The sequence below is a fragment of the Carettochelys insculpta genome, chromosome 11, assembly GCF_033958435.1.
Source record: "Carettochelys insculpta isolate YL-2023 chromosome 11, ASM3395843v1, whole genome shotgun sequence".
NCBI lineage: Eukaryota > Metazoa > Chordata > Testudines > Carettochelyidae > Carettochelys > Carettochelys insculpta.
Genome location: NC_134147.1, coordinates 25,641,606 through 25,667,628, shown reverse-complemented (window position 1 = coordinate 25,667,628; position 26,023 = coordinate 25,641,606). Strand labels below are relative to the sequence as shown.

General features: G+C 46.7%; 1 protein-coding gene across 2 annotated transcripts; it reads left to right on the top strand.

Moving 5' to 3' along the window:
* The first annotated feature begins 1,619 nt into the window (after positions 1-1,619).
* Positions 1,620-25,741, top strand: DNASE1L3 (deoxyribonuclease 1L3). 2 transcript variants are annotated; one of them, XM_075005845.1, is made up of 8 exons: positions 1,620-1,906; positions 11,174-11,262; positions 12,548-12,631; positions 14,010-14,122; positions 16,004-16,116; positions 19,230-19,387; positions 19,835-19,931; positions 20,917-25,740. In XM_075005845.1, the coding sequence occupies exons 1-8, from the start codon at positions 1,775-1,777 to the stop codon at positions 21,043-21,045; spliced, it is 915 nt and encodes a 304-aa protein (XP_074861946.1). In that variant the 5' UTR covers positions 1,620-1,774; the 3' UTR covers positions 21,046-25,740. The 2 variants fall into 2 exon arrangements, with proteins under 2 accessions (XP_074861946.1, XP_074861945.1); XM_075005844.1 differs by lacking the exon at positions 1,620-1,906 and adding an exon at positions 4,201-4,417 and having other exon boundaries at positions 20,917-25,741.
* The last annotated feature ends 282 nt before the right edge of the window (positions 25,742-26,023 follow it).

The following is a 26,023-nucleotide window of genomic DNA, read 5'->3' as shown; positions in this document are numbered from 1 at the left end:
ATTTACCCTGCAATTTATGCCAACTGTGCATCTTTCTCCATGTGTAATCATTGATTCTGTTTTAATTTATGTGCAAGTGAAATATTGCTATGACATCCTGCAAAAATGATGCTAATCAAGAATGAGATGGAAAGAAATGATGGTATGGCTCTTGGTCTTGCATAGAACCTCCCACAGTCAGAGGCTCCCATCAACTGTCTTACCTAATTTATCATTCTTATTACTACTCTCAATGCCCTACAGAAATATGCCCCTCTTACATGCTTTCCCTTGTTTGGCTGCACAGAAAGTCCTCTTTGCTGCATCCCTTTCCATCCCATCCACCTTCCAGATGCTCCAAGCCTTGCCTACTCATTTGGCATTTGAAGGCACTTGAACAATATCATCAACGCTGCCTCAGGAGAATCCTAGGAGGATAGGTGCATGAACACTAGCATCCTGGAAGAGTCAAACATGACCAGTATTGAAGCCATTGTCATTCATCAACAACTTTGTTAGGTTGGTCATATGGGTCAGATGTCCGATCAGGGCCTTCCAAAACAGATTGTTTTCCCAAATGGAGGAAGGACAGGGGAGTGTTGGGGGCCAGCCAAAGCAATATAAGGACATGCTGATAGCACACATGAAAAAGTGTAGCATCGGTGTTGACACCTGGGAGAATCTTGCCCAAGACCACCCCTACTGGAGAATGGTAATCTGTGAAGGGAGGATGTAATTTGAGAGGTCCCACCACAGTGCAGACGAGAAGAGGTGGAGAAGAAAAGAACGTCAAAAACTGCCCCATGCCCTTCTAGTAGCTACTAACATCTGCCCCTTCTATGATAAGATCTGTGGCTCCAGAATCAGGCTGAGCAGCCATCAACGGACTCACAAATAGGAGGGTGACGTGAAGACATCCTAAGCATTTTCAAGTGACCACCAAGACCCATTTGGCAGCTTCTAACACAACTACCTCCATGCCCCTATCCATGCTGTCCCTTTTACAGGGTGTAACTGCAAGTTCTTCAGCAAGACCCAGCCTTGAGAATACATAAATCCCTCTTAAAAATCCACTTCTCCCATGCAGCTTATAGTGAATCAAGTTGACAATTACAAATTTTCCTATTAACAAGCAGTCCTGTAGCACCATAAAAATTAACAAATTTATAAATTCCTGATTTTATTCCTGTTTTTTCTCTTGACTTCAGTCTATTTTTTCTGTCTCCAACTTGTAAGCCCCTTGTGCCAGTGATTTTCCTTCTTCAGGGTTTCAAAAACTCCTAGCACACAAACAAAACAAAAAGCAGTCAAGTAGCACTTTAAAGACTAGCAAAATAGTTTATTAGGTGAGCTTTCGTGGGACAGACCCACTTCTTCAGACCATAGCCAGACCAGAACAGACTCAATATTTAAGACACAGAGAACCAAAAACAGTAAGCAAGGAGGACAAATCAGAAAAAGATAATCAAGGTGAGTGGCTGGTACTTCCAATGAATTTGTAATATTGGCAGTAGTTAGCATACAGCAAAAGGGGTGTTGGGGCTCAAAAGTAAAAGATGAGGACCTTACACTGTAGAAGTTGGCTCTTAATTGTTGGTGATCCCCTGAGGCAAAAGTTCAAGTTATCAGTAGTTCCCTGTCACGTTATAGAGAAACCCTGGGAAAAAAGGAACCAAGTAGTTCCTGTTAAGTGGTTTGTGACTGCTACAGTTAAATTCATTTAACTTGCAGTCTGAGCATCGGCTGCAGAATACGCACACTCCTCATCAGCACTCTTTGTTCAAAGCCTTCAAAGATGTTATGTATCTCTTTGTTTTTGCTATTTTTTTTCAATGCAGCTCTGAGCATAAAAATCTGCTCCTTCAACGTGAAGTCTTTTGGAGAAGCAAAAATGGCGAAACCTGAAGTCTTAGACATCATTGTAAAGGTATGTTCATTTGGATTGAACTCTTTGGACTTTTTAGCTATACTACCCTGCAGGTTATTTGATCTTTATGCACACAAATTTCAAGTTAATGAAGGACTGAGAATTCGAAACTGTTTTGTACAGCTAAAAAAACAATCAGTAAACCCAAAGCTACACGTTCTGCCAGTAGGGTAATGTCACAATAAAAACTGCAGATACAACTTGCTTCATAGAGTTAGGAGATGCTGGGAGTCTGATTCACAAGGAAAAATATCTTCCCTTTGAATCTATAGAGCTTTATTTTACTTTGATGTGTTATTTACTTCATTTATTTAATCGTTACTCTGAAAGGTGCTTGTCTCACTAAGAAATCATCATCACAAGCCATTTCCATTTGCAGGACAATATAGAGTCACAGATTCTACAGCCAGAATGGATGGTGATGGTCATTTAGTTTGCCCTGCCTTGTAACACAAACCAGAAAAAGTCCCCAAAATTGCAAGTGTGTAGTCTCCAGAAACACATCCAATCTTGATTTTAAAATAGTCAGTAACTGAGAATCCAGCAAGACCCTTGGTAAATTGTTCCTGTTTAATTACTCAGTTAAAAAAATGTATCTTTCCAGATTGAATTTCTTCTAGCTTCAGACTCCAGCCACTGGATTGGGTTATATCTTTCTCGGCTAGACTGAAAAGCAGATAATTAAATATCTATTCCTCAAGTAGACGCTTTAGATGGTAATCAAGTTACCCCTTAAACTCAAAGAGCTCAGTCTATTTATCTGACCAAAGAGAAGGTTGTCACTTTAAAGCACATTTCCTCATCCTTTAATCATATGCACTGTGTTGTTTAAACTGCTTCATAAGCAGGCATGATTAGAGCAGTGATTTCAAATGCAAAAGCCTGAAGGTCTAGTGTATTGCAAGAAAAAGCTCATCCCATTTTCAGTGTGTTTCATGAATGAGGCAGCTTCATGTTTTTAGAAGAGTGCAGGTTAACTAGAAATGAAACCAAACACACCAAAACTTTCAGATCTGTGAAAATTACGGATTGTAACTTCAAACTCTTGTTTGAAGATGTCATAAGGACTGAACACACCATTTTAGCAGGGTGAATGAATACAAATACAGTATTACTAACTCAACAGTGTAATTAAAGTACATTATAGCTTTGAAAAATAGAATAAACAGATATTACCCACAATTATGTCAGTGTTTACCTTGGGACCTCCTACTCGCAGATACTATATTGGATTCATTTTATCTGCTAAAGAGTTACAGTAACTGAGATTGTTGAGAATTATGACCACAGGCTTTACTTGTGTGGATGTCACTTACTCGTAAGAGTAGCCCCTCTGGGATTACTTTTGTGAGTAAAGGTTTACAAGCATGAGTCTTTAAACTAAGCTAGAGAAGATCCTGCTGCCATTAGAAAAAAATGAGCATTTCCTCATTTGTCCCTCACACACTGTCACAAACAACTAAACCAGAAGGGATTTGCACTTATTTTCTTTGTAAGCATTTCTTTTAGTCTCTTCTGAAATTGGATTATTTCCATTTATCCTGCCAAAACTATAATTTTACCTCTGTTGCATTTCCTATTGAGCACAACAAATGCCTTTCATAAACAAAACTATTATAGAATAGACACTGGATGTCTGGACTGGCCTCTCATATTCTGCAGCACAAAGCACATTTGGGCTACGTTTACACTAGGACGCAACATCGAAGTAGGCTATTTCGAAGTAACGACATCGAAATAGGCTACTTCGAGGCATATCATCCACACATCCTCCAGGGCTGGTGCCGTCGATGTAGAACAGCGAAGTAGAAATGGGGAAGGGCGAAAGGGGCCACCCCGGAAGGAAAATCAGAGCGTCCACACACACAAGCACCCCCCTTTGAAATAAGGGGCCAAGAAAGCCTGTGGACAGGGTCACAGAGCAGACTAGCCCTTCTGGGGCAGCGCAAGCCACTCCCTTAAAGGGCCCCCTCCCAGACACACCCAGCCTGCACTGCACAAGCCCTGTGTTGGTGACACAAGCCTCGCAGACTTTGAGCTCACTGACATGGACATCCAGCAACAGCTGGAAACCCTCCAAGCCGCCTCCCGCAGAGCAGGCGCCCTGCGAGATGCTGTACGGGTGGCTGCCCAGCAGCTTCTGGAATGGGAGCCCTCCCCAAGGGCACAAGGAGACGCCCCGGACCATTGGGCCCTCCTGCCCGCCCCCGCCGGGTGCCCCACCAACTCTGGAGCTACCCCTCCAGCACCAAGTGGTGGGAGCACCTGGTTATGGGGGAATGGAATGATGACCAGTGGCTGCAGAACTTCCATGAGTGGCAGACCTTCATGGAGCTCTGCCAGTGGCTCACCCCCGCCTTGAGGCACCAGGACACCTGGATGCGATGCACCCTCACCGTTGAGAAGAGGGTCACAATACCTGTCTGGAAGCTGGCCACTCCAGACAACTACCACTCCGTGGGCCAGCAGTTTGGCGTTGGCAAGGCCACAGTCGGGGCTATCGTGATGCAGGTAAGGAGACCTGGGCCTGAACCCACTGGGGAGGGGGCCCAGGTGAGGGGGCCACACTCTGCATACCCTCACAGGCACCCATGTCCCCTCCCCACAGGTGGTGCGTGCACTCAATGCCCTGCTGCTGCAGAGGGTCATCCCAGTTTGGGACCTGGACGTGGCCATCGTGGGATTCACCGCCGTGGGATTCCCCAACTGCTTTGGGACCCTCGATAGGACCCACATCCCCATCTGCACCCCAGACCACAGTGGTGGGCACTATATAAACAGGAAGGGCTATCACTCCGTGGTCTTGCAGGCCATGGTTGCTTCCAGGACACATACGGGGGCTGGCCCAGCTGTACCCATGATGCTCATGTGTTCCATAATTCGGGAATATGCCGCCAACTAGAGATGGGGACCTACATCCCCCAGAGGGAGATCCCTCTGGAGGATACCACCGAACCCCTCTGCCTCATAGCGGATGAGGCCTACCCCCTCCAGCCCTAGCTTACGCGGCCCTATACAGGCCACCTCAATGCCAGTCAGGAGCTCTACAACGCACCACTCAACCATGCCCGCCAAGTGGTCGAGCGAGCCTTCAGTCGCCTAAAGAACCGGTGGCATTGCCTCCTGGCCTGCCTGGACCTGGGCCTCCCAAACATCCCCCAGGTTGTGGGTGCCTGCTGCACACTCCACAACCTGGCAGAAAGCAAGGGGGAGGCCTTCGTGCAGGGCTGGGTGCTGGAGGCTGGAACAGGCTACCTCCAGCCAGCCACTGCCCCTAGCCGCCAGGCCCACCGGGATGGGGTCTGGGTCCAGGAGGCCCTGCAGGAGTACTTCGACCAAGGGGCCTAGTGAGCACCACCCCAGGCTATCCCTAGTGGGCCCCCTGCACACCGCCCCAGCACCCATACCCCACCCTCACCAAAAGCACACGGGACACGGGTTTTTGAAACATAAAACTGCCTCATTATTTAAATAACCAAAAACCTCACCTCTGTTGTGCATGTAAAACTAATACAAACAGCTTCATGGAAAATAACTATATACAGGTGGGGACAACTATAATAAACCATATACAGGGGAATCAACTATAAATAACTATATACAGGGTGGGGACAACTATATACACGGGGCAGACGTGGGCAGGCCAGACATCGGCCCATCATTCCAGGGCGGGGGTGGAAGGGCGCGACCCACTCCTTGTTCCGTTGGCCGGTCCCCGGCAAGGCTGGCTGGGGGCCGGGAGGACAGGGAGGTATGGCCAAGGCGGGTCCTCAGCCCAGTCATCAGCCCCAGTGGGCTCCTGCCCTGTGGAGCTGGTGGGTGGGGTGGCAGGTGGGACTTCAGACAGGGCAGCAGGCAGGACACCAGGCGGGGTGGCAGGGAGGGCAGCATGGAGGACATCGGGGGGGCAGCCGGGCCACCAGCTCCTCGAATGTGGTGGCCACCCCGTTAAAGGTGGCCATAAAGTCCCGCCAAGCCTCACGGCACCAGGCAGCCTCCTGCTCCTTGAAGTGGAGTCTCTGCTCCATGATGTCTGCCTGGCGCTGGAGGGCAGCAGCCACTTCAGGGTCGTGCATGGTGCGCCTCTGGCCCCAGCGGGGGTGGGCCCGTCCCGGTGCAGGCGGTGACCCCAGGCGGTGGTGGCCCGGGGGTCTCGGGGGGGCTGTCCGGGACCACAGATGGTACAGCTGCAGAAATGGGGGGGAGGGGGGCCGTGAATAACCAGCCCTGACCCGTGGCCCACCCCGCATGGGCATCTGGTCCCCACCCCCCATTGGTGCATGCAGTGGCCCTGTGGGTGGCCCCTTCCAGTGGTCTGCCCCTCCCACCAGGGTGGGGAATGGAACTGTCCATGGGTGAAGGTGCTGATGGGCACTGGTGGCTGTGGCACCTGGTCTGCCCGGGCCATGGCAGATTGGGGTCTTCTGGGGATGTGGGGGTCCCCAGTCAAGTGGTGCCCCTACCCCATGCTCTGGGGGTCTGTGCCCTGTGGGGTGCAGACCCGATGGTCCACTGCCATGGTCAAGGGAGGCCCGTCTGGCGGATGCCCGGCTGGAACTGCGGGAAGGGATGTGCAGCACGAGCTCCCCCTCCTCACTGGGCCACTTCATGGCTGGGGTGGAGGGTCCCGGCTCTGGCCCGGGGGTGCAGGGCTGGCCTCCGGACCTGACCCTGGCTCCGAGGCCTGCTGGGGCTCATCGGCCATGGTGTCAAGGGTGGCTGGGGGGGAGGTGGTGTCCTGGGAGCCCAGGATAGCCCTGAGCTCCCCGTAATAGGGGCAAGTGGCAAGGGCAGCCCCAGACAGGCTGGCCAAGTCCCAGGCCTGGGTGTAACCCTGCCGCAACTCCTTGACCTTACTCCCGACATGGTCAGGAGTGTGGGCAGGGTGACTCCGGGCAGCCAGGCCCTCAGCTAGCCAGGCGAATGCCTCTGCGTTCTGCCGCTTAGTCCCCATGATGTGGAGCACCTCCTCCTCCTCCCCCCAGAGCCCCAGCAGGTCACGGAGCTCAGAGTTGGTCCAGGATGGACCCCGCTTCCTACCCCACTGACTGGAGGCCTGGGACGGCCCAGGGTGAGAGCTCTGGGGGCGCTTGGGGGGGCTAGCTTGCTGCCATGGTCTCCCTCTGGGCCATGCAGGGGCACCTCATAGCACAGCTTCTGCATGTACAGTGTCAGCTTCCTGATATGGGGTTTCAGGGTCCATGCAGCTTTAAGAATCGCTGAGCACAGAGATCAAGAGCCCTGCAGGGGCTGGACAGCATGTCTCCGCCTAACAGCTGATTGCTGCCATGGTAGACCTCGCTATTTCGAAGTAGCAGGACACAGAACGTTTACACATATCCTATGTCGATGTTAGACATCAACAAAGGCTGCTATTCCCATCTTCTGCTAGGAATAGCGATTTCAACATCTTGCCATCTAACTTCAATTTCAACTTAGCCGTGTGAGCCGTGTAGACGCAGTGCCTGCTATCTCGAAGTTGGGCTTGCTACTTCGATGTTGCATTCGAGTGTAGACACACCCTTACTGCATCTTTAAACTGGACAGCTGTTTTTATTTCTCCTTCTTCCCCAGTGTAGGGGAATCCCCAACTATCAGTCTGTTCTGTGCTCCCCTTTCCCAGCTGTAGGGGACAGACTGGCATGGAGAGAGGAAGATCACATACTTGTCATCCTGTCAGAGTAAATGGCTCCTTAAGGCTGTGTCTACACTAGTCCAAAACGTCGAAATGGCCATGCAAATGGCTATTTCAAAGATTACTAATGAAGCGCTGAAATACATATTCAGCACCTCATTAGCATGCCACCGGCCACGGCTCTTCAAAATTGCTGCGGCTCACTGCTGCGCAGCTCGCCCAGACGGGGGTCCTTTTCGAAAGGACCCCAGGAACTTCAAAATCCCCTTATTCCTATCTGCTGAACTGTTCCATGTGAAATATCATTACTCTCTGTGGTATTTCAACGTCTAAGCTGACACTTGAATTGAATAATCCTCTGGCTGGTTGCTGATAGGAATAAGGGGATTCCAGAGTTACCAGGGTCCTTTTGAAAAGGAGCCCTGCCAGGACGAGCCACGCGGCAGCAAGCCGCATCAATTTCAAGGTGCCATGGCTGCCCGCATGCTAATGAGGCACTGAATATGTATTTCAGCGCTTCATTAGTAATCTTCAAAATGGCCATTTGCATGGCCATTTTGAAGTTTTGGGCTCGTGTAGACACAGCCTAAGAGCCATTACAAGCTGGTATAGATCTAAAGAAATGGGTCTGTCCCCTGAAAGCTCATCACCAGATAAATCATTTTATTAGTCTTTAAAGTGCTACATTTCTGCTGCTTTGTTTTGTTGAAGTACAGACTAACAGGGCTACATCTCTGTTACTATTCGAGCTGGTATAGGTTAGTGTTGCCTTCTGTTTATACTCATAAATGGGGTCCTTATGCATAAGACACATTGTAAAAAAGTAAACAGCTGTTTGAATTCCAGTCCCTTGGGTGCACAGTTTTGCCTGGTTGTTCAGATATTTGTGATACGGTTCTTAGGTTCACCTTTTGTCTTACAATATTTATATTTAAATCTCTCTGATAATCACATGTAAAGAAAGAACAAATGGTAGAGATGCCAAGTAGTTAGATAACTTCAGTGTAACATTCACGTCTCCTGCTGTACCTATATCTGCCTGTGATATTAGGCTATACTGATGGCTTTTAAATTATCCCAGTTCATCATCATTTTATAGTACCATCCATGATGTCCAAGTATAGCTAGCTACAGTATCTGTCCCACAAAGCTGACATTCTGTATGTCTACTCCTACCAACACACTGGTGAGTAACTTTTCTCACACAAATAGTTCCAGTTACTCAGGGAACCAATGCAGTTCTCACAAAAGACAACTGAAAACTTCCTTTAGTAATGGAAATTGGGTCAGGCCCGGAGGAGTAAAATTACTTGTGTACACAAGACCCAGCAGGATTGGAGACAAGCTGCAAAGGAGAGGAAGGAAGACAAAACGTAACAGGCTGATGGGCAGAACAGCCAGCTGGGGAAGATGAACAGTGCGCTTGCCAGGGTTGCCAATCCACCAGCAGGAGAATCACTTCAATTTTTTTTTGGGGGGGGGGCAGGTGGGGACAGTGGGACTGACAGCCACACTGGACCCCAGGGCAATGTGGGAGGAGGCTTGGCTCCATGCCACCGTAAGGAGCAGAGCTGAGGGTGGAAGGGGAGGGCCCTCAGGCTTCCTCCCAGGCTGGTGGAGTGGCAGTGTGTGCTTGTGTGTGGCTGGGTAGGCATATTTGGGGGTGGGCTCAGGACTCAGGCTCCCCCCTTCCATGTGTGAGTGTGGCTGAGCTCCCCTCTTCCCTCTGTGTGCACACGCGTGGGGCTGGGCTCCCCTCTTCAGGTGGGTGGGATCCTCCCCCTTTCCTTTGGGTGTGGCTGGGCTCCTTCTACCCTCTGGTATCGTTATGCATGCAGGCATGCGTGTGCACCTGTGTATGAGGCTGGGTTCTGCCCCCCCCGGGGGTGTGGGGCTGGACTCCCCCTCCAGCCCTCTGGTATGTGTGAGACAGACTGGGACCTCCCCTGTCCTCAAGAGTGTGGCAGGGGAGCTGGACTTCCTCCTGCCCTCTGGTGTGGGAGGTGGGGGCTGGACTCCCCCCTTCCCTCTGGGAGGTATGTGCACCCCTGCCTGCTTTTAAAATACCTCCATTAATAATCAATGGTTGTGGCCCCATGGTGGCACACATCTAAAACAAGCACACGTGACCTCACTCTGGGTGCACCAGGCAAAACGCACTCCATTCATAGATGAAAAGTCAGAGGGAACCGTGCCCCCTACCCAAACCCCTGCCCCCCAGACTCTCCCCCACACACCGTCTGCCCTGAACCTCCCCTCCTCCTGCACTCCATCCAACACTTACATTTCTTACATGCACTGTTATCTCAAGTAACAGAGGGGTAGCCAAGTTAGTCTGTATCTTCAAAACCAGCAAGTCGTCCTGTAGCACCTTATAGACTAACAGCTCTTTTGAAGTGGGTCTTTGCCCACGAAAGCTTAGGCTCCAAAATATCTGTTTGTCTATAAGGTGCCACAGGACTTCTGGTTGTTCTATCTCAGTAGCCCCGTCCTGCGTCGAAGGGAGAGGGGAAAGAACAGTTGTTAACAGTCCACTACCAGTAAGAAATTTATTACTTTCACACCTGGTTATGAATAAATACAAAGGACTGGAAGGATTTCTCTAAGAATTTGAGGGTATAAACATCACATCCACGACATTTGCTGAAGGTACAAAAGTTTGACAGACTCTGCTACCCTCGAATATTAGAAAGTAAACAGGAGCTAAGATCACTGACCAGTTAGAAGAGGATAGCACAGGAGATACACATTTATAACATGGCTGGCTGTTGAGGGCAATGATTTGTCGTTTCTGCACTGTAACCAGCAGCAAAGGTATTTCTGCGGAAAAGTCCTTGGAAATCACAAGTGCATTTGCTGCCTGATGAAGAATCAATATGTGTGTGCAAAAACCTGGCCCCTCCCTGGTAATGTGACCCAGCCCATTGTAAAAGAATGCCTCAGACAAGTGGGAAATGGGATACATGGAAGAATAGATGCCACACCCTGAAGTACTGTCAGTCCCTCCTAACCTGGAGAGTTGGAAGACTAGGAAAGTGAATCTGGAAGAGATGGGGGTCTTGGGCAGAAAGGGTGGGGCTGGGGCTAGGGTGCCTTCAGGGGCATCTGGACTGAACCACACAGGGCTCCTGTGGTTATTTAAAGGGCTCAGGGCTCTGACCACTAGAGCAGCAGGTGGGAGGCCCAAGTTCTTTTAAATCACTGGGCCCTGAGCCAGCTGCTCCCTTTGCCCTCCCTCTCCCATTGGCAACTTTGGTCCAACCAAAATTGGCAACCCCCAACTCTTGTCCATTTCCTCAGAGATTTTTTATAGGTTCCTAATCTAAGGCCTTTTAACACAAACAAGCCACTGAGAGCAGTGGGTTCCCCACTGTCAGCCACCTTCCCAGCTGACTGAGTGGAAAGGATTCTCCATCACGCACAGCTGCCACCACGGCTACTTCTTATCTGCCTTCAAAACCTACCCCCAAGCATCCATGTGACAGGCACGGCTCTGGGCTGTCCCTCATGCACTTGGGCTTGTGGAGGGCATTCCTTGTCACCATCATCTTTTTCTTTTTAAAAAATTTCTAACCCTTCAAAAGAGACTGAGCACATGCCGGATTTAAACCTGTCACTCTTTTCTGCTGCAGGTTCTCTCTCGCTGTGATATCATGCTACTGATGGAAATAAAGGACAACAGCAACAAGATATGCCCCCTTTTAATAGAAAAACTCAATGGGTAAGGCAAACAAGACAAATGTGCATGCACTAACACAAGTACATGCAGAGTAGTCACTCAGAGCAGTGATTCCATGGTCCAGCTAGTTCTGTCTCCTCTCTCCAACAGTCACCAGTATGAGATGCTACACCTTAAGGTTGAGGAAACCCTGCACTGGGCAGATTGGGGGTAATCTGGCTCCCAGGTATTTAAGATTATTTCCTAATAGTTAGAGGTAGGTTCAAAACCTGAAACATGAGATTTATCTCCTTCACCACACACTGTGTTAGCACAGACTATTGTAACTATGAATAGTCCTGTTGTCCATTGGGGGAGGGATCAAGCTCTTTAATGTTTTGCTAAATTCTGGGCCTCAGTAGTACCCTGTGGCAATATGTTCCACAGTCTAATTACAGAACATATAACAATGTATTCCTTTGATCTGTTTTGAATCCTTTCACCATTCAATTTAATTGAATACCCCCTTTTTTCTTGCCCTGTGAGACAGGGATGACACCCCCCAATCTACCATCTCAAAAGCATGCATCGTTTTATGTATATTTTGTTGTGGACCCTCTGTTGCAATCCATCTTTATATGATAACTTTACAAATCCCCTAATCATTCCATTCACCCTTGTCCAAACCCCTCTAATTCCACAATTTTTTTTTGAGATGACCAGTACTGCACACGACACTGAAATGGGGAGAGAGGAGATACAAAAGTCCATTTGATCTGTGGAGCACTCCTTTGAAGGACAAGACCTTTTAGACTGAAAGACCTCAGATTGAACTTCATGCATGAAAAAAAAAAAAGAGTAGAAGAAAACTACTGGACTCTGACTAGCATAGTAAAGACTAGCACTAAAGTCATTTACAGGCAAACTTAGAAAAAATGCATCAGAGTAGGATAGGCTTCAGTAGGTCTAAAACCAATGCATTGTCTAAAGAAAGGAAAAGAAAAGAATGAATTTACTTTAGCAAGAAATAGGAACTGTTTTTGTTGGATGAAGATAATGCTGAGATGAAAACTATTCTTATAACTCTGCACTCTAAAAACATGATGCACATTTGGACAGATGGAAATGAGGAATAAGAAAGCAATAGAAAATACAGTCCAGAGCATAAAGCCTGAAGTTAAAAAGAACCGCATGTGAAAGTTTAAGAAAAAATAATGTGAACAATAATACAACCCTGCATAAGAAGTTAGGGTTTCAGACCCTCTCACGTTTGTTTACAAACATAAGGTTAAACGGAAACCCAAACTCATATAAAGACAGAAATCTGTATAAAATATTCTCTTTCTAGTCAGCCCCAAGAAGAATATGACTGCGTGATCAGTGAACGGTTAGGAAGAAAGTCCTATAAGGAACAATATGCTTTCATTTATAGGTAAGTGAATACCACATTGTTTCTCTCTCTTTTTGGAAACTATACTTATACAGGTTGAACCTCTCTAGTCTGACACCCTCAGGACCTGACTGGTGCCAAAAGAGAGAATTTGCCAGACCATGAGAGATCAATATTGTCCAGCAGCATTAACAACACTTCCACTGCTTACTGGGCTCATAGACCATATTTAGGGGTAAATTTGAGCTAAACAACAGCACAGAACACAGAGCCAAGACTGGTGGCTGTAAACAAACTTTATGGGACCATGGGAAACTTAGCTATACCCATGTTAAGTGGTTGTCTGGCTAACTAAAATCGTGTTGGATTATAGATGTTGCCAGAGTGGAGAGGTTCAACCCATACAATAAAAAGATTATAAAGTGATGCAGAACATGGCCTTCTGTTGCCTTAGCCGTGGCCACATCATCAAGATTATCACACTGGTTCTTATACAACTACAACTACATTTCCAATTGCTGTACAGGTGAAGATATTGGTGTTGACACAAAAAGCCTTGTACTAGCAGGATTCTATCAGAAAGATTGCCTGTGAAACCCTGGCCCCACTGACATCAGTGGTAAAACTCCCATAAACTTCAGTAAGGGTAGGCTTTCGTTCCACATTGCTCCCTATGCCTTATCATGGCAGCAGTGATCTGTAGCTGCCAAGATTTTTAATGCGCTTAGAGTTAGACCTTGCCTAGATTGAGGATTTGCCCTAGTTACGGTCATTAGTGTAACTATACCAGTTCAGCTTCAGTGTAGACCAGGCCCACTAATGCAGGGGCAGGGAGAAGGGGCAACTGCCCCAAGGCCAAGCAATTCAAACGGCCCAGGCATCCCAGCTCCTGTTACTGTGGCAGGAACTGTGGCCAGAGCCCCAGGCTCTTTAAATCATTGCCACAGACCAGCGTGGCACACTGGACAGTATTAAGGGCTGTCTAGGGTAGACAGAGCACACTCTGGACAATGCTGATGCTGCCTGGGAGAAGCTAGCTTATCCCCAACCTGGCCACCCATGGCCGTGCCCCTTCCAGTGGTACAAAGCTGCCCTCCCTCCCCCCTACACCTTGTCCAGGGGCCCAGCAACTCGGTCACTCCACTGGTGTAGTCAGACAAAGGTGCTATTCTAGCCAGCCTTCAATTTCTGGAATTTAAGAAACTGGGATGGTTGTTAATACTAATCTGGAGCTTAGAGATGACATTGAAATGTATTTATTCTACTCACTTACTGAATAGCAATTTTATTAAGAATTCAGAAATGCGCTATAATGCAACTTTTACTATTAGCTAAGATATTATTAAGTGAACTGATACGAGCAAATTACTAGTAAATGTGATATCTAATATTCTTCTTTATATGTTAAACTACCTTGCAGATCAAACTTGGTATCAGTGAAACAAACCTATCAATATCCAGATATTCAACCTGGAGACATAGATGCCTTTTCGAGAGAGCCTTTTGTTGTCTGGTTCCACTCTCCAAAAACTGGTGATAAGTTGCCAAGATTTTACTGTGCTTTTGCTAAGGCTTTTATAAAATGAGAAAATAATGATGCCAAGTTTTACTGCACATGGAGTACCCTGGGATTTGATTAACTTTCAGTAGGGGTCTGAGATAGCTCAGGTTATCCTCATATGAAACATGGATGCTGGTATTTGGACCTTCGTTTAATTAGTAATATTGTTGACAAGTTTGCAGACACTCCCTTGGGTCATGTCATCCCTTCCACTGAGCAACATGACAGGGCAGAAAGTCTAGTCTGAAGGTCTTATTTCACAGCAGGATAGGTTCACGTTGCAGAACTGAGCCTATAAGGTCTGGAGTAGCCAACCTGTCAGATAGACAAACACAGGCTCAACACATCTGAAAATCAGGCTCTAAGTCCTTGAACCATCAGAGGCCAAGAAAAAGGTCATGACTGACTTCCTCAGAAGTACAATCTGGATCTGGGTTGCCCACATAGTTAGGTTTTTCTTAATGTGATTAGTCACAAGTCAGTATTGTTATTAATGGTGCATAGGACTCTAGTATTCTTATCGGTCCAGTAACACAAAGTACACTGTGATCCTTTTCTAATGAGCAAAATAGATAGAAGTGGGGAGCCAAGTGCAATCATTCTGTTAATATTTGGCTGAAACCCGTAATAGGCACTTGGAGAAGAAAATTGCCAGGCCTTCTGCTGGAGCGGGGGCAAAGGGAGCAACTGCCCCAGAGCCTGTCATTTCAAAAGGGCCCAGGGCTCCCAGCCACTGCTGCTATGACTACTGCAGCAGCAGCTTCTGGAATCTGCACCCTTTAAATCACTGCTGGAGCCCCATGCAGCACACTCTGGGCAGCAGTGAGGGCTGCCTGGGAGAGGCATGGAGCACTCCAGGTAGTGCTGAGGGCTGCTTGGGGGTGGGAAGAAAGCCCCATTGGGGGAATGCAGAGCTGCCCCCTCCCCCCCAGGGGCCAGTGAATCTGTCAGGCCCACAGAGTATTGCAGCCTACGCTGTATCCTTTTCAACTGAACAAACACACACCAAAAATGGGTTTTCACGTTGTAAAACCCTAAAACATGCAATATACGGCAGGTTAGTGATCATGGTGGTTTTGAAAGAAAATCGAGCAGATGGACTATTAAGGTTCATAGTCACAGAGGTAGCCATGGTCGTCTGCATCTTCACAAAAACAAACAAGCAAGCAGTCCTGTAGCACTCTAACAAAATAATGAATTAAGTGATGAGCTTTTGTGGGGTAGAGCCACTTCTTCAGATCTGGAAGTAGTCCAGATCTGCCCCACAAAAGCTCACCACCTAATAAATTATTTTGTTAGTCTTTAAAGTGATACAGGACTGCTTGTTTTCTTTATTAGAGTTCAGTTAGACAAGGTGCTGAGCGCTTGTCCCGATCCAGTACAGCACTTAAGCAAACATTCAGTTTTATTCATGGAGTCACTGGGACTATCTGTGCGCCTGAGAATTCTGTTGGCCCAGAGCCTGAGAACTCAGCACCTTGCAGGAACCAGATTTAATACCTTGCCTGCTAGAATTCCTATCACCGTGATCACTAACGCTGCACACTGTGCACATTTAAGAGATTTTTCCATATAGGAAGATTTTTCTACACTTTGGTTTCAGTTGGAAGGTCAGATCCATTAGTCTGACAGACACCCAGTGTTAATGTGCTTAAGAAAAGACCCTTAATGACACAGGCTATTGGTAGTTCTCATCCTAACTATATTCCTCAATATAAAGGGTTGCATGAAGGAACTATTATTAAAGAACATTTTTATTTCAAACAGCTCTTATCTTGATGATTCGTCTTATAGATGTTAAAATGAAATCATTTAAACTTTTTTTCCCTGTGCATTTGCTTTCTTTAAATCAGTTGTTAAAGAATTTGTGATAATCCCTCAGCACACTACACCTGAAACAGCTACCCGGGAAATTGATGAGCTCTATGATGTGTATTTAGATGTCAAACAACGCTGGAAATCGGAGGTGAATCATCATTAAGCTCTGATATTTATACGGCTAAATAGATTTCAGACTGAAAGCGCTTAGTGACACTGGATCAGTTGGTGCCAACATTGTGAGGCTCGTGATGATTTCAAATGTGCTGATGCCATGATCAAGAAACTGACACATTTTCAAGTGGTTCTGTACACTTTCTGGTTGGCAAATTGGCCATCTCTGAAGAAAGTATGCTTCTTAAACGGGCCTTCTCCCTCACCGTTGCATTCTGCTGCTGAGAATGCGCAACTGCAGTCTGGTTCACAGTCTGTCTAACCAGGCCAGCCTTACCATGGGTAGGCAAACAGATGAAATTTCAAAAGTGACAATTACCTGATAACGGTGTTGCCCTCCCACGTGCTGATTGACCAATATCTTCTTACTTTGGAAACACATAATATCCTCCAAGAAAAGCAAATATGTCAATCTCCGCTCTATGTCCGTTCTTATATCTCACCCATCACGCTGGTACTGATAGTGTGAGATTTGCTGGCATAGTTAGAGATCCTGTTTCCGATCTCTTCTTACACTGACGTAAACCAGGAACGACTCCATTGAGGTATACAGAGCAACACCCCTGTAAAACCAAAGAATGTGAGATCACAATCAGATTCACTATACTTGCCCATTGCCCAATCTATGGTAGTAACCTTTCTCCAACAGTGAACAATATCTTATGCTTCAGGCCACATCTACACTACAGGGATCTTCTGAAAGATGATCTTCTGGAAGATTTTTTGAAAGAGCACATCCACACACAAAAACTGGGTCAAAAGCTCAATCCACTGTTTTGACAGAGCATGCACACAGTCCCGCTCATTTGAAAGAATGGGCCAGTGATTGGAAAATCTGGCACCATGAGGACTGATCTTTTGAAAGCTGGGTGTGTGAAGTGTCTACACACTCTTTTTCAAAAGAAGCTTTCGAAAGGAGGCGCTCTTCCTGATCCAGGAGCAGAAGAGGGCTTCCAGAAGAAGAGACTCATTCTTTCCATTTCAGATCAGAAGAGAGCATTTTGTATGTGGATGCTCCGTGTGTTCTTTTGAAAAGGGGCCTGATTTTCTGAAAAAAACTTGCTAGTGTAGGTGCTGCCTCAGAGAAAAACAAATGCAAAATGCACATAAACCAACAGACCAATGCTGTACACCAGGTTGGAAAATTCCTCCCTGATTCCTGGAAACAATTTGGAATCCTCGTGAGTTCACCTTATGTAACCACAATGGGCATAAAAATATTGATCCTATTTTTTAAAATCATTCTCATTACCTGATTACTCCCTGTAGCAATAAATTGTGGGATAGTGGTCTTTGCTCTAAATTCACTGCTCGTTTCTTTATTGTTCCTTTGTTTGGCTATTGTGAGACAGGGTAAAGAGAGAAAACAGAGCATTTTCCCTTTGTACAGTGAAATATGGACCCTGCAAATAGAATGGAGGATTATTTTTCTTTTAGACTATATACCAACACTGTAGAAAAAATCCTCCCCCAACTTTCTCTTCTCCCAAATAATAACAAAATGCTATTTAAAGATTATTTATATCTAATTAGATATCAGGCCATGTAGCATCCTCAGCCCACAGCAGGTACCCTTCCTAGGAGGCACAGGCCTCCACAGCTTGCCCCAACCTCAGTGTCCAGCCAACTCTGGGGCCTTGTGTCCTTTAATGGGAGGCTCAGGGCAGGCCTGCAGTTAGGAAGCCCAGCCCTCAGTTCAGGGCGGGGCAGCAGGTAAGCCATTTGGGAGCCCAGCCCTTAATTCAGGCCAGGGCAGCAGACAAACATTTCAGGAGCCCAGCTGTTAGGGCAGGGTGGGACAGCAGGCAAACAGCCAGCCACTGCAACGGGGTGGCTTGGGAGAGGTGAGGGGTGCATCTCCTGGGGGTGGGGTAGGGGGACACAGGCCCTCCCACTCCTGTGTGTCCTGGCCTGGGGGCCCAGAGATCGCTCTCACCCTGAGCATGGTGGTGGGGATCCAGGCCTCAGCACACCATCGTAGGCTCAGGTGGAGCATCCCTCAGCCCACTTCCTACCTCTACCAGCGCTAGTTCCCAGTCAGGCTGTTCAGCAAGTCCGGGCTGGTGGGTCTCCTCCAGGTAGGTAGCGTCTGGCTGGTCTGGCCACTCAGGCATCTTGATGGCATTCGGATGGTCCACTGGGGGCAAGACCGTGAGCTCCGGGCAGTTGTAGGCCTCAGCGCCATGGGTGGCAGGCAGGACTCCAGGACCATGTTCAACTTGTGTCCCAGGGTAATTGGCCATAGGCAGCCTTTCTGGCCCTGGTGGGGCCTGCCGCAAGCCCAGGGGCCCCAGCAGATCAGGGAAGTCAGGGTACTGGCCCAACAGCAGGCTGGGCTGTGGCTGCCTGGGCTGGGCAGCTGGTGGGCAGCTTTCGCTGGCCCATCGGTTGGCCCCGGGTCCCCCTGTCCTGCTGCCCAGGAGCCTGGTCAGAGGCTAGTCTTTTAATGGGCTTTGAGTCCCACCCCTGGTCCTTCTGGCCCCAGGTGCTGCTCTCTGAGGGGTAGAGCGCAGGTGTTCTGACTCAGGCCCCACCCACCAAGGTCTTGCAGCCATCTCCTCTGCCTCCAAGTCAGGGGGAGGCCACTGCACCTTGCTACAGGCCAAATCACACCTACAGATCTGAACTTCCTAGCCAAAGCAAATAATGGTTTGGAGCAGAGTTTGCAGTCTGTCTGTCATGGACCAGATCTGAGCAAAGAGTTTGGAATTTGAGGGTAATCTCCCCAGGCATGACTGTAACACACACATAAATAATAGTAACAGAGAGAAAGCCGTGCTAGTCTATAGACTATCAAAACAAAAAAGCAGTCAAGTAGCACTTTAAAGAAAAAAAATGTACAAAACATCTGGGCATTGTTAAATAATGAAAATTGTAAATTAATGTTAAGATTACTGCTAAGTTAAATATAGTCTTTATGCAATCTGTGGACATCACTGACATTATAGCTGGGATGGACATGATCTGATGACTTCAGTGGAAGCAGGATCAGACCCTCTATGTTAAGCGTATATATTTTAAGCATCCATCCCTGTTCTGACCCCAGTGGTCGTAGTTTAACTTGTTTCATATGATCCTGCCTTTCAGAACTTCATCTTCATGGGGGACTTCAACGCTGCCTGTGGTTATGTTGCGAAGAAGAACTGGAAAAACATCAGGCTGAGAGCTCACTCCGAGTTTGTGTGGTTAATTGGTGACAAAAATGACACCACAGTTAGGAACAGCACAAACTGTGCCTATGACAGGTAATAGTTCGCTTGAAAACATTCAGCAGGGAGCTTCAGGGTCTAAAGTATTTGCAGGACACTAGGTCATGTGAGATGGAGGCAAGGGGTAAGGCATGGTGCCTAGCCTTTTGTCGAAGGCAGGAGATGGATGGCAGGAGACAGATTGCTTGATCATTGTCTTTGGTTCACCTCCTCTGGGGCACCAGGCATTGGCTACTGTTGACAGACAGGATACTGGGCTAGATGGACCTTTGGTCTGACCCAGTATGGCCGTTCTTATGAGTCAGCACCACATAGAGGGGGAAATGGCCAGTGTTGGGCTAATGAAGCACTGGTGTTAGCTCTTCTGTCATGTAATTTTCCTAAACCACTCAAGCAGTCATTACCCAACATTCTTTTAACTCCTCAAAACTGGACACATGTCTAGGAGCATTGGACACATCCGAATGACTCTGCTTCTTTTAGGATTGTGATCCGTGGTGAGAAGCTTGTCAATGCTGTTGTCCCAAACTCAGCTGACATCTTTGATTTTCAAGAGGCCTTTGGAATGACTGAAGAGCAGGTATGACTTTCTTTTCCGTTTTCTGTTACAGGACCCTTGGCAGGGTTTAAATCATGGGCGTCCAACCTTTTGGCTTGCCTGGGCCACGTTGAGTGAAGATAGTCTTGGGCCGCGTATAAAATATATAATATAGTTAATGTATATAAACCACATAATGTTAAAAAAGTTTACGATCTTGTGGGGCCGCATTACTAGCTGTCCAGGGCCGCATGCAGCCCGTGGGCCGCAGGTTGGACACACCTGGTTTAAATAATGAATTGGCCAAATAAAGATTTTGGATGGTGCATGTTGAATAAAATGTCTTTCAATCCACAGAAGCAATGTGCTAGCATATCTGTAAACCAACCTAGCTGCTGATTACAAGGATAGGACTCTCACCTAGTGTTCCCTGTAGGAGATATTCAAATGCCACCCGACTGCTGGGTTTTTTGTTTCTGCAGATGATGCACATCCGCACATGCCTGGGTAGGCATCAGATTTATCACACACATGGAGTAAAAAGATTAGGGGGAACGTTGGTCTCACCTTCCATAGTTGTATAGTTAAATGTACCCACTAAATGCACAGTGGGTTAGCATAGCTCAGTAGAGTGGGAACAAGCCTTTTTGGAAGGTGAGACAAGGTGGCAGAGCACCTGTAAGACAACTCACTGCCTAGTGGTACTCTGTCTTGGACAGAAAAAGCAATGTTCAAACATCCAACAAACAACCCAATAAGGGAAACCAACGATGAAAACATTGAATAATGGCCCTATTTATAAAACCAGCCTTAGCTTCAGCTCCATGACTAATGCTTTTACATTCACAGGAACCATTTCACTTACCACTAAAATCAGCCATCCCTAGAGTAGAATTTGGGAGATACCTAACAATACATAGCAGCACCACACAGCAACACCAGAAAAGGACAAGGGAAGAATACTGGCATCCAGCTAAGGCTGTATTTTGTGCTATGTACTGTGACTGTACATTTTTTAACTTCACAGGCTCTGGAAGTTAGTGATCACTTTCCAGTAATGTTTCAGCTGAAGACTACCCGTGGTTTCCTCAACTGGCTAAGATCACTTATGCCAAAGAAAAGAAAAACAAGAAATCTTCACCATTTGCCATCTTAGGCAGGCTGGATCCTCTTGCTATCATCCTTTGCACGTACATTAAGATTACTTAAACCACCCTAACATTCGCTTCTAAATCCCACATAACTTCAGAAGCTTGGCCTCTCTTGTACTCTCACCTGACTCAATATTTAGCAGAAAAATACAATATTTTGTTTAAATGCGAAATATCATCTAGGAAGTTGAATGAAGTCTGTTGATTATTATAACCTCACTAAAAATAAATCAGCTAAAATTAGCATTGCTAAATTCTTGTCATGCTGAATACAACTTAGTGAGAGATTTTCACGTGGAATCCTTTACCACACTGCTTCCAGGCTTATTAGACTGAGAAATCCATTTATTCTTAATTGTTCTACATTTTTGGCCCTCCTGTTTTGTGTCATTCATACAAGTTAAAACTGTTAGTGTCACAGGCTCAGGATAGCACTGAAAGGGTGGTGCTGCTTGCAGTATTCTCCTACCATGTTCCAGAATATAGGTGAGAGAAGGCAAAATGAATAAACACATCCATAGCAGTAATGCGTCTCCTTCATTTTCCTTCCCTCCCTACCCCAATCCTAATTATTTTATGTAGGCTGAGAATTTCTAATTTATTCTTTCATGCATAAACGTTGGACATTTAGTGCATGTATACGGAACACCAAATAGTGATGGTGTAAGTTATTCGTATGAATCAAAGTGATCCTAGGCCCCATGTTTTTAGGGAAAGACAAATTTTTATAGGCAAGTTGTTTAGCTCCCTGAAATATGGGCTCACTCTGGATATGCTGTGTGCCAGAGAACACCAGCACTTGTGCAGATTTATTGACAGCAACCATGCACATTCAGTTTTATGGCCAGCAGTAAGAATAGGACTAAAGTGAAAGAACCTTCTTTATGCCAATACAGGGAACTAGCACAGTTTGGTAAGACACAAAGTTTTACCAAGTGTTCTCTAGGTTGTGTTGTGCTAGCGAGACAGAATCCATTTTCCCCTGAAAAAAATGATTGTGTTGATTCTAGAAATGACATCTTCTAAAACAAATTCATTTCCCTTTCTTGCATGAAAGCAGCCCAGAAGTAACAATGCCCTGTTTGTTCTCACTCCATAACCAGCTAATCACTCTTCTGTCTGCTAACATTCATCCTTCCTCACAGACACCCCAGAAGTGTAGCTGCAGCTCAGGAGAGGTCTCCTGTGGACTGTTTCCATGAAGAGGCTGCAATTTCAACTAACCTGTGATGATTTCAAACACTGATTTGTTCTAGGCTTACACAGAAATTAACTGCATTTCCCCCCCGCCCCACCCCCCCAGAGTTTTCACAGCAGCAAACACTGCAACAGCACAGATTTAACAACTGGAATGGATATTATTATTATTCAATGCCACATTGATCAGTTTCTTCAACCAAGCCCATAGGGCTTTACCGGGATGCCTGACCCTGTTGGGTGACAGACTTGTGAAACCTGTCAATTTAACCATGCAGTTTGAGGAATTAATTCAGAACACCCTGACTGCCCAAGTCAGTGCTCTCATGTGTTTAGTAGCTAAACAGAATGATAGGGTGGGAAGGCAAACAAGATACAGTAAATCCTTAAGTTATGTGATGGTTGCATTCCTACAACCCCCCGCATAACTTGAATTTTTGTGCAAGTCAAGGGGAGACAGGAACCAGGCTGCAGGCTGGTTCCGGTCTACACTGGGCTTGCAGGAGCCAGGAAAATGACAGCCCACCAGGGCTGGTCAGTTTCCTGGCTCCCAAAGTGGTGTGGAGCCAGGAACCAGTAGGGGGAAGCCTGGTTCCCATTCCCCAACCACTTGCAGGAACTGGGAAACTGACCATCACATGGCTGGCCAGTTTCCCAGGTCCCACAAGTAGTGAGGAGACAGGAACTAGGCTGCCACTTGGTTCCCAGCTCCCTGCTACTTAGGGGACCTGGGAAACTGACCAGCCATCAGCTGATCAATTTTCCGGGTCCCACAAGTGGTGGGGAGCAGGGAACCAGGCAGAGTCCTGGCTCCCAGCACCCCTCCCCTTGCAGAGCCAGGAAACTGACCAGAGCAACAGCCTTGATCAGTATCCTGGCTCCAGCCAGTGGAGGGTAGTGGGGAACCCAGGGCAGCCTGACTACTGGCTCTCCTCTACTGGCTGGAGCCAGGAAACTAATCAGTGCTGCTGCCCTGGGAGCCAGGCTGCTGCCTGGTTTCCAGCTCCCTGCCACTCTGGGGACTGGGAAACTGCTCCTGTCAGAGGCAGCAAGAGTGAGGCGTATCTCCAGGGTTTACTGTACTGCTTTTTAAAGAAAAATGAGAATTGACCTATATGAAAGCTTATTCCGTGGGGAGAATGGATTTGAAGACAGAAGCTAAGTGTACAATAGATCAAGTCAGTGTGGGGGGGAAAAAGCTAACTAAACTTGCTTCAGGAATTAGTCTCAAGGACACAGTTCTATAGTCTCCCCTGGTAATACTGCACTAAAAGCAAAACAATGCCAGATTTAGAACAATTATTTACATCATTTTATTAAATGCCATTATTTGATACCAGTCATGTTTCATTTAAAGGGTAGCCTACAAAAATAATTGTAATATCCAGGCCTCACAGCTAGTAAGGTTAAATTTAGAGACGAAAACCATGCTTTTTTTTTTTTGGCTTTCAGAAACAAAGTTATATGCACAACAATAAGACTCACAGAGATAATGAAAATGGACATCTGCAATGACAAAAGTACTCACAAAAAACACCATTATATATTTTACTGAAGTGTTTTATATGCTTTGTCTTCAGCTGCAACCTTGAATATTATCCTTGATGCAAAATATGAAAAGACAAAAAACACCATAAATATTCAGGCTTCAAACATGAACACACCTGGCTCCTCTGTTTTGATGCAATTATCTAAGAGGATTCTAACTTCTAGCAATTGCAGAGAAATGGCTGTGCTCAACACAGCGCTTAAGCAGATGATTTATGATAGGAGAGGATGTACTTTTGTTGCAGAGTTCCAAGAAGATATAGTAGCCAGGTTCATAATAATCAGTTGGGTTTGGATGACAGCACAGTAGGCATTCACAGTTTGAGTGGTTAATAATGTTCTCAAACTTTCAGTAGGTCTATAGGATATGCCATCACTTCTGTGTTGTACTCTTTAAATTGTACAGAAAACATTACAGATGTATCTTTATATGCTTAGTATTTTGTGCACTACATCACTTTCCTCACCAGGCGGAAAGAATATCTATTTTTTCCTCTCTGAAAAGCAGCTTTTAAAAATTTGCAGCATTCTTGATTTTGTAGATAGACAAAATATATTCCTCTTGTGCTTTATCAGATTTTTAGCTGCAGGAGGCTGCATGCACTTTATGATCAAACAGGATTTTTGCACTAGAAAATGAAGCTTTCATTGCTTCAAAAATGGTCCCCCGAAGGTTTACTCCTTAGCAGACCAGGAGCAATATTATGGCTGAAAAGAGAAACAAAGAGGCATTTCTGAAGCTGCAGAATCTATGTTTTCACTGCAACAATCTTAACAGAGCAAGAACAAAGTACAAATAAAATTCTATTGGAAAAAAAGAAAAGCCCAGGGCTGCCATTTAGACTCCAGAAAAAACTCCCATGGTAACCAGAAAGGTTATCTTAGTGTTTCCAAGAGAACTACTGCCTGAATTTGCATTGAAATCATTATATCAACAACAGGAACGATTCCTGCAGAGCTGCCTCCTTCCAGGTGTGAGTCAGGAGTTGTACAAGAGCCATTCCTGGTCTCATATTCTAGAAAGTCTATCTTTAAATTGAAAATGAGCCAGTGTTTGCCAAGTTTTCCTTCCCTCCACCTTCCATGGCTCCCTCCCTTTCCCAGGAGTCTTGTCTCTGCATTCTTAGCATGGCAGTGTCAAGTGCCATGCTCTCTGCATGACCACTCATTTTTGTTTGCTATGTGTGGGTTACCTTTTGTGAGGGCCCAGTCACCTGAGAGGGTAAAGGCTCTCCACTCCTTTTGAATATAGCACCTTACTGCCCCCTCCTGTGGGAATGCCCAGACGATCTGGGGAGGAGGAAAGCTTTGCAAGGTTTCCCTTGTGGACTTCCCCCACCTATGAAAGGGGCCTGGTATTCCCCTGGCAGAATGGAGACAAGCCTGTCCCTCAAGCTATGTAGATCCTAAGGTATGCTGAGGCATGGAAGCCTGCACCAGATCTAGCGCCTCCTCCTGCTCCCTGGAAATGCAGCTCCAGTGAACCACACTGGAAGCCCTACTGGAAAAGGTAACATCAGATTGGGAGGGTTGGGGGGTTCTAGCAGACATGCTCTAGCTCAGTGGGTCCCAAACTTTTTGGCATCATGCTCCCCCTTTTGATTTTTGAGAAACCCTCACATCCCCTCCACCTCTTCTTTACCATCATTCAACCCCTCTTTCAACAAAAATTCAATTTGTAATTTAAAATACACAAAAACTTGATATACAAATGTTATTTAAAATTAAAATTAAGTAGAAGTACTTTTTCTTGGGCCCTTGCTGGTGCCTGGTGCAGCCCCAGCTGGCCAGCTGCCTGAGCCCCATGCCAGCTGTCAGAGCTGCCTGCACCAGCTGCCCACCCAAGCCCCGCACTGGCAGAGCCACCTGCCCAAACCCCACACTACCAGGGCCAGCCTGGCTCCATGTGGGTCTTTGCCAGCTGCCTGCTTTTTATAGTAGCTGCACTGGTCACTCACATAAAACGGCAAGGAGCTCGAAGTAAAGGCTGGATCTTTCCTTGGGAGGGGGAAATGACCGGGGGGCTGGGTTGCCTCGGGCTCCCCTGAAGTTTCTTCAGCCCCCCGGGTGGGGCGCACCTCCCAGCTTGGGAAGCCTTGCTCTAGCTCATGTAGGAATTGTTTCTGAGGAGTCCTATGGGCCATGTTACACAAGAGATCAAACTAGGTGTTCACAAAAGTGCCCTCTGGCCTCAGAATCTATGAAAACAAGGCAATATAACCCCAAGCTAATCTCTGC

Coding starts and splice junctions, on each gene's coding strand:
- DNASE1L3 (XM_075005844.1), top strand. CDS start 4,235: ATGGAGCTCTGCCAGTGGCTCACCCCCGCCTTGAGGCACCAGGACACC. Junction 12,632..14,009: donor CAATATGCTTTCATTTATAG/GTAAGTGAATAC, acceptor ACTACCTTGCAG/ATCAAACTTGGTATCAGTGA. Junction 16,117..19,229: donor AACAACGCTGGAAATCGGAG/GTGAATCATCAT, acceptor CCTGCCTTTCAG/AACTTCATCTTCATGGGGGA.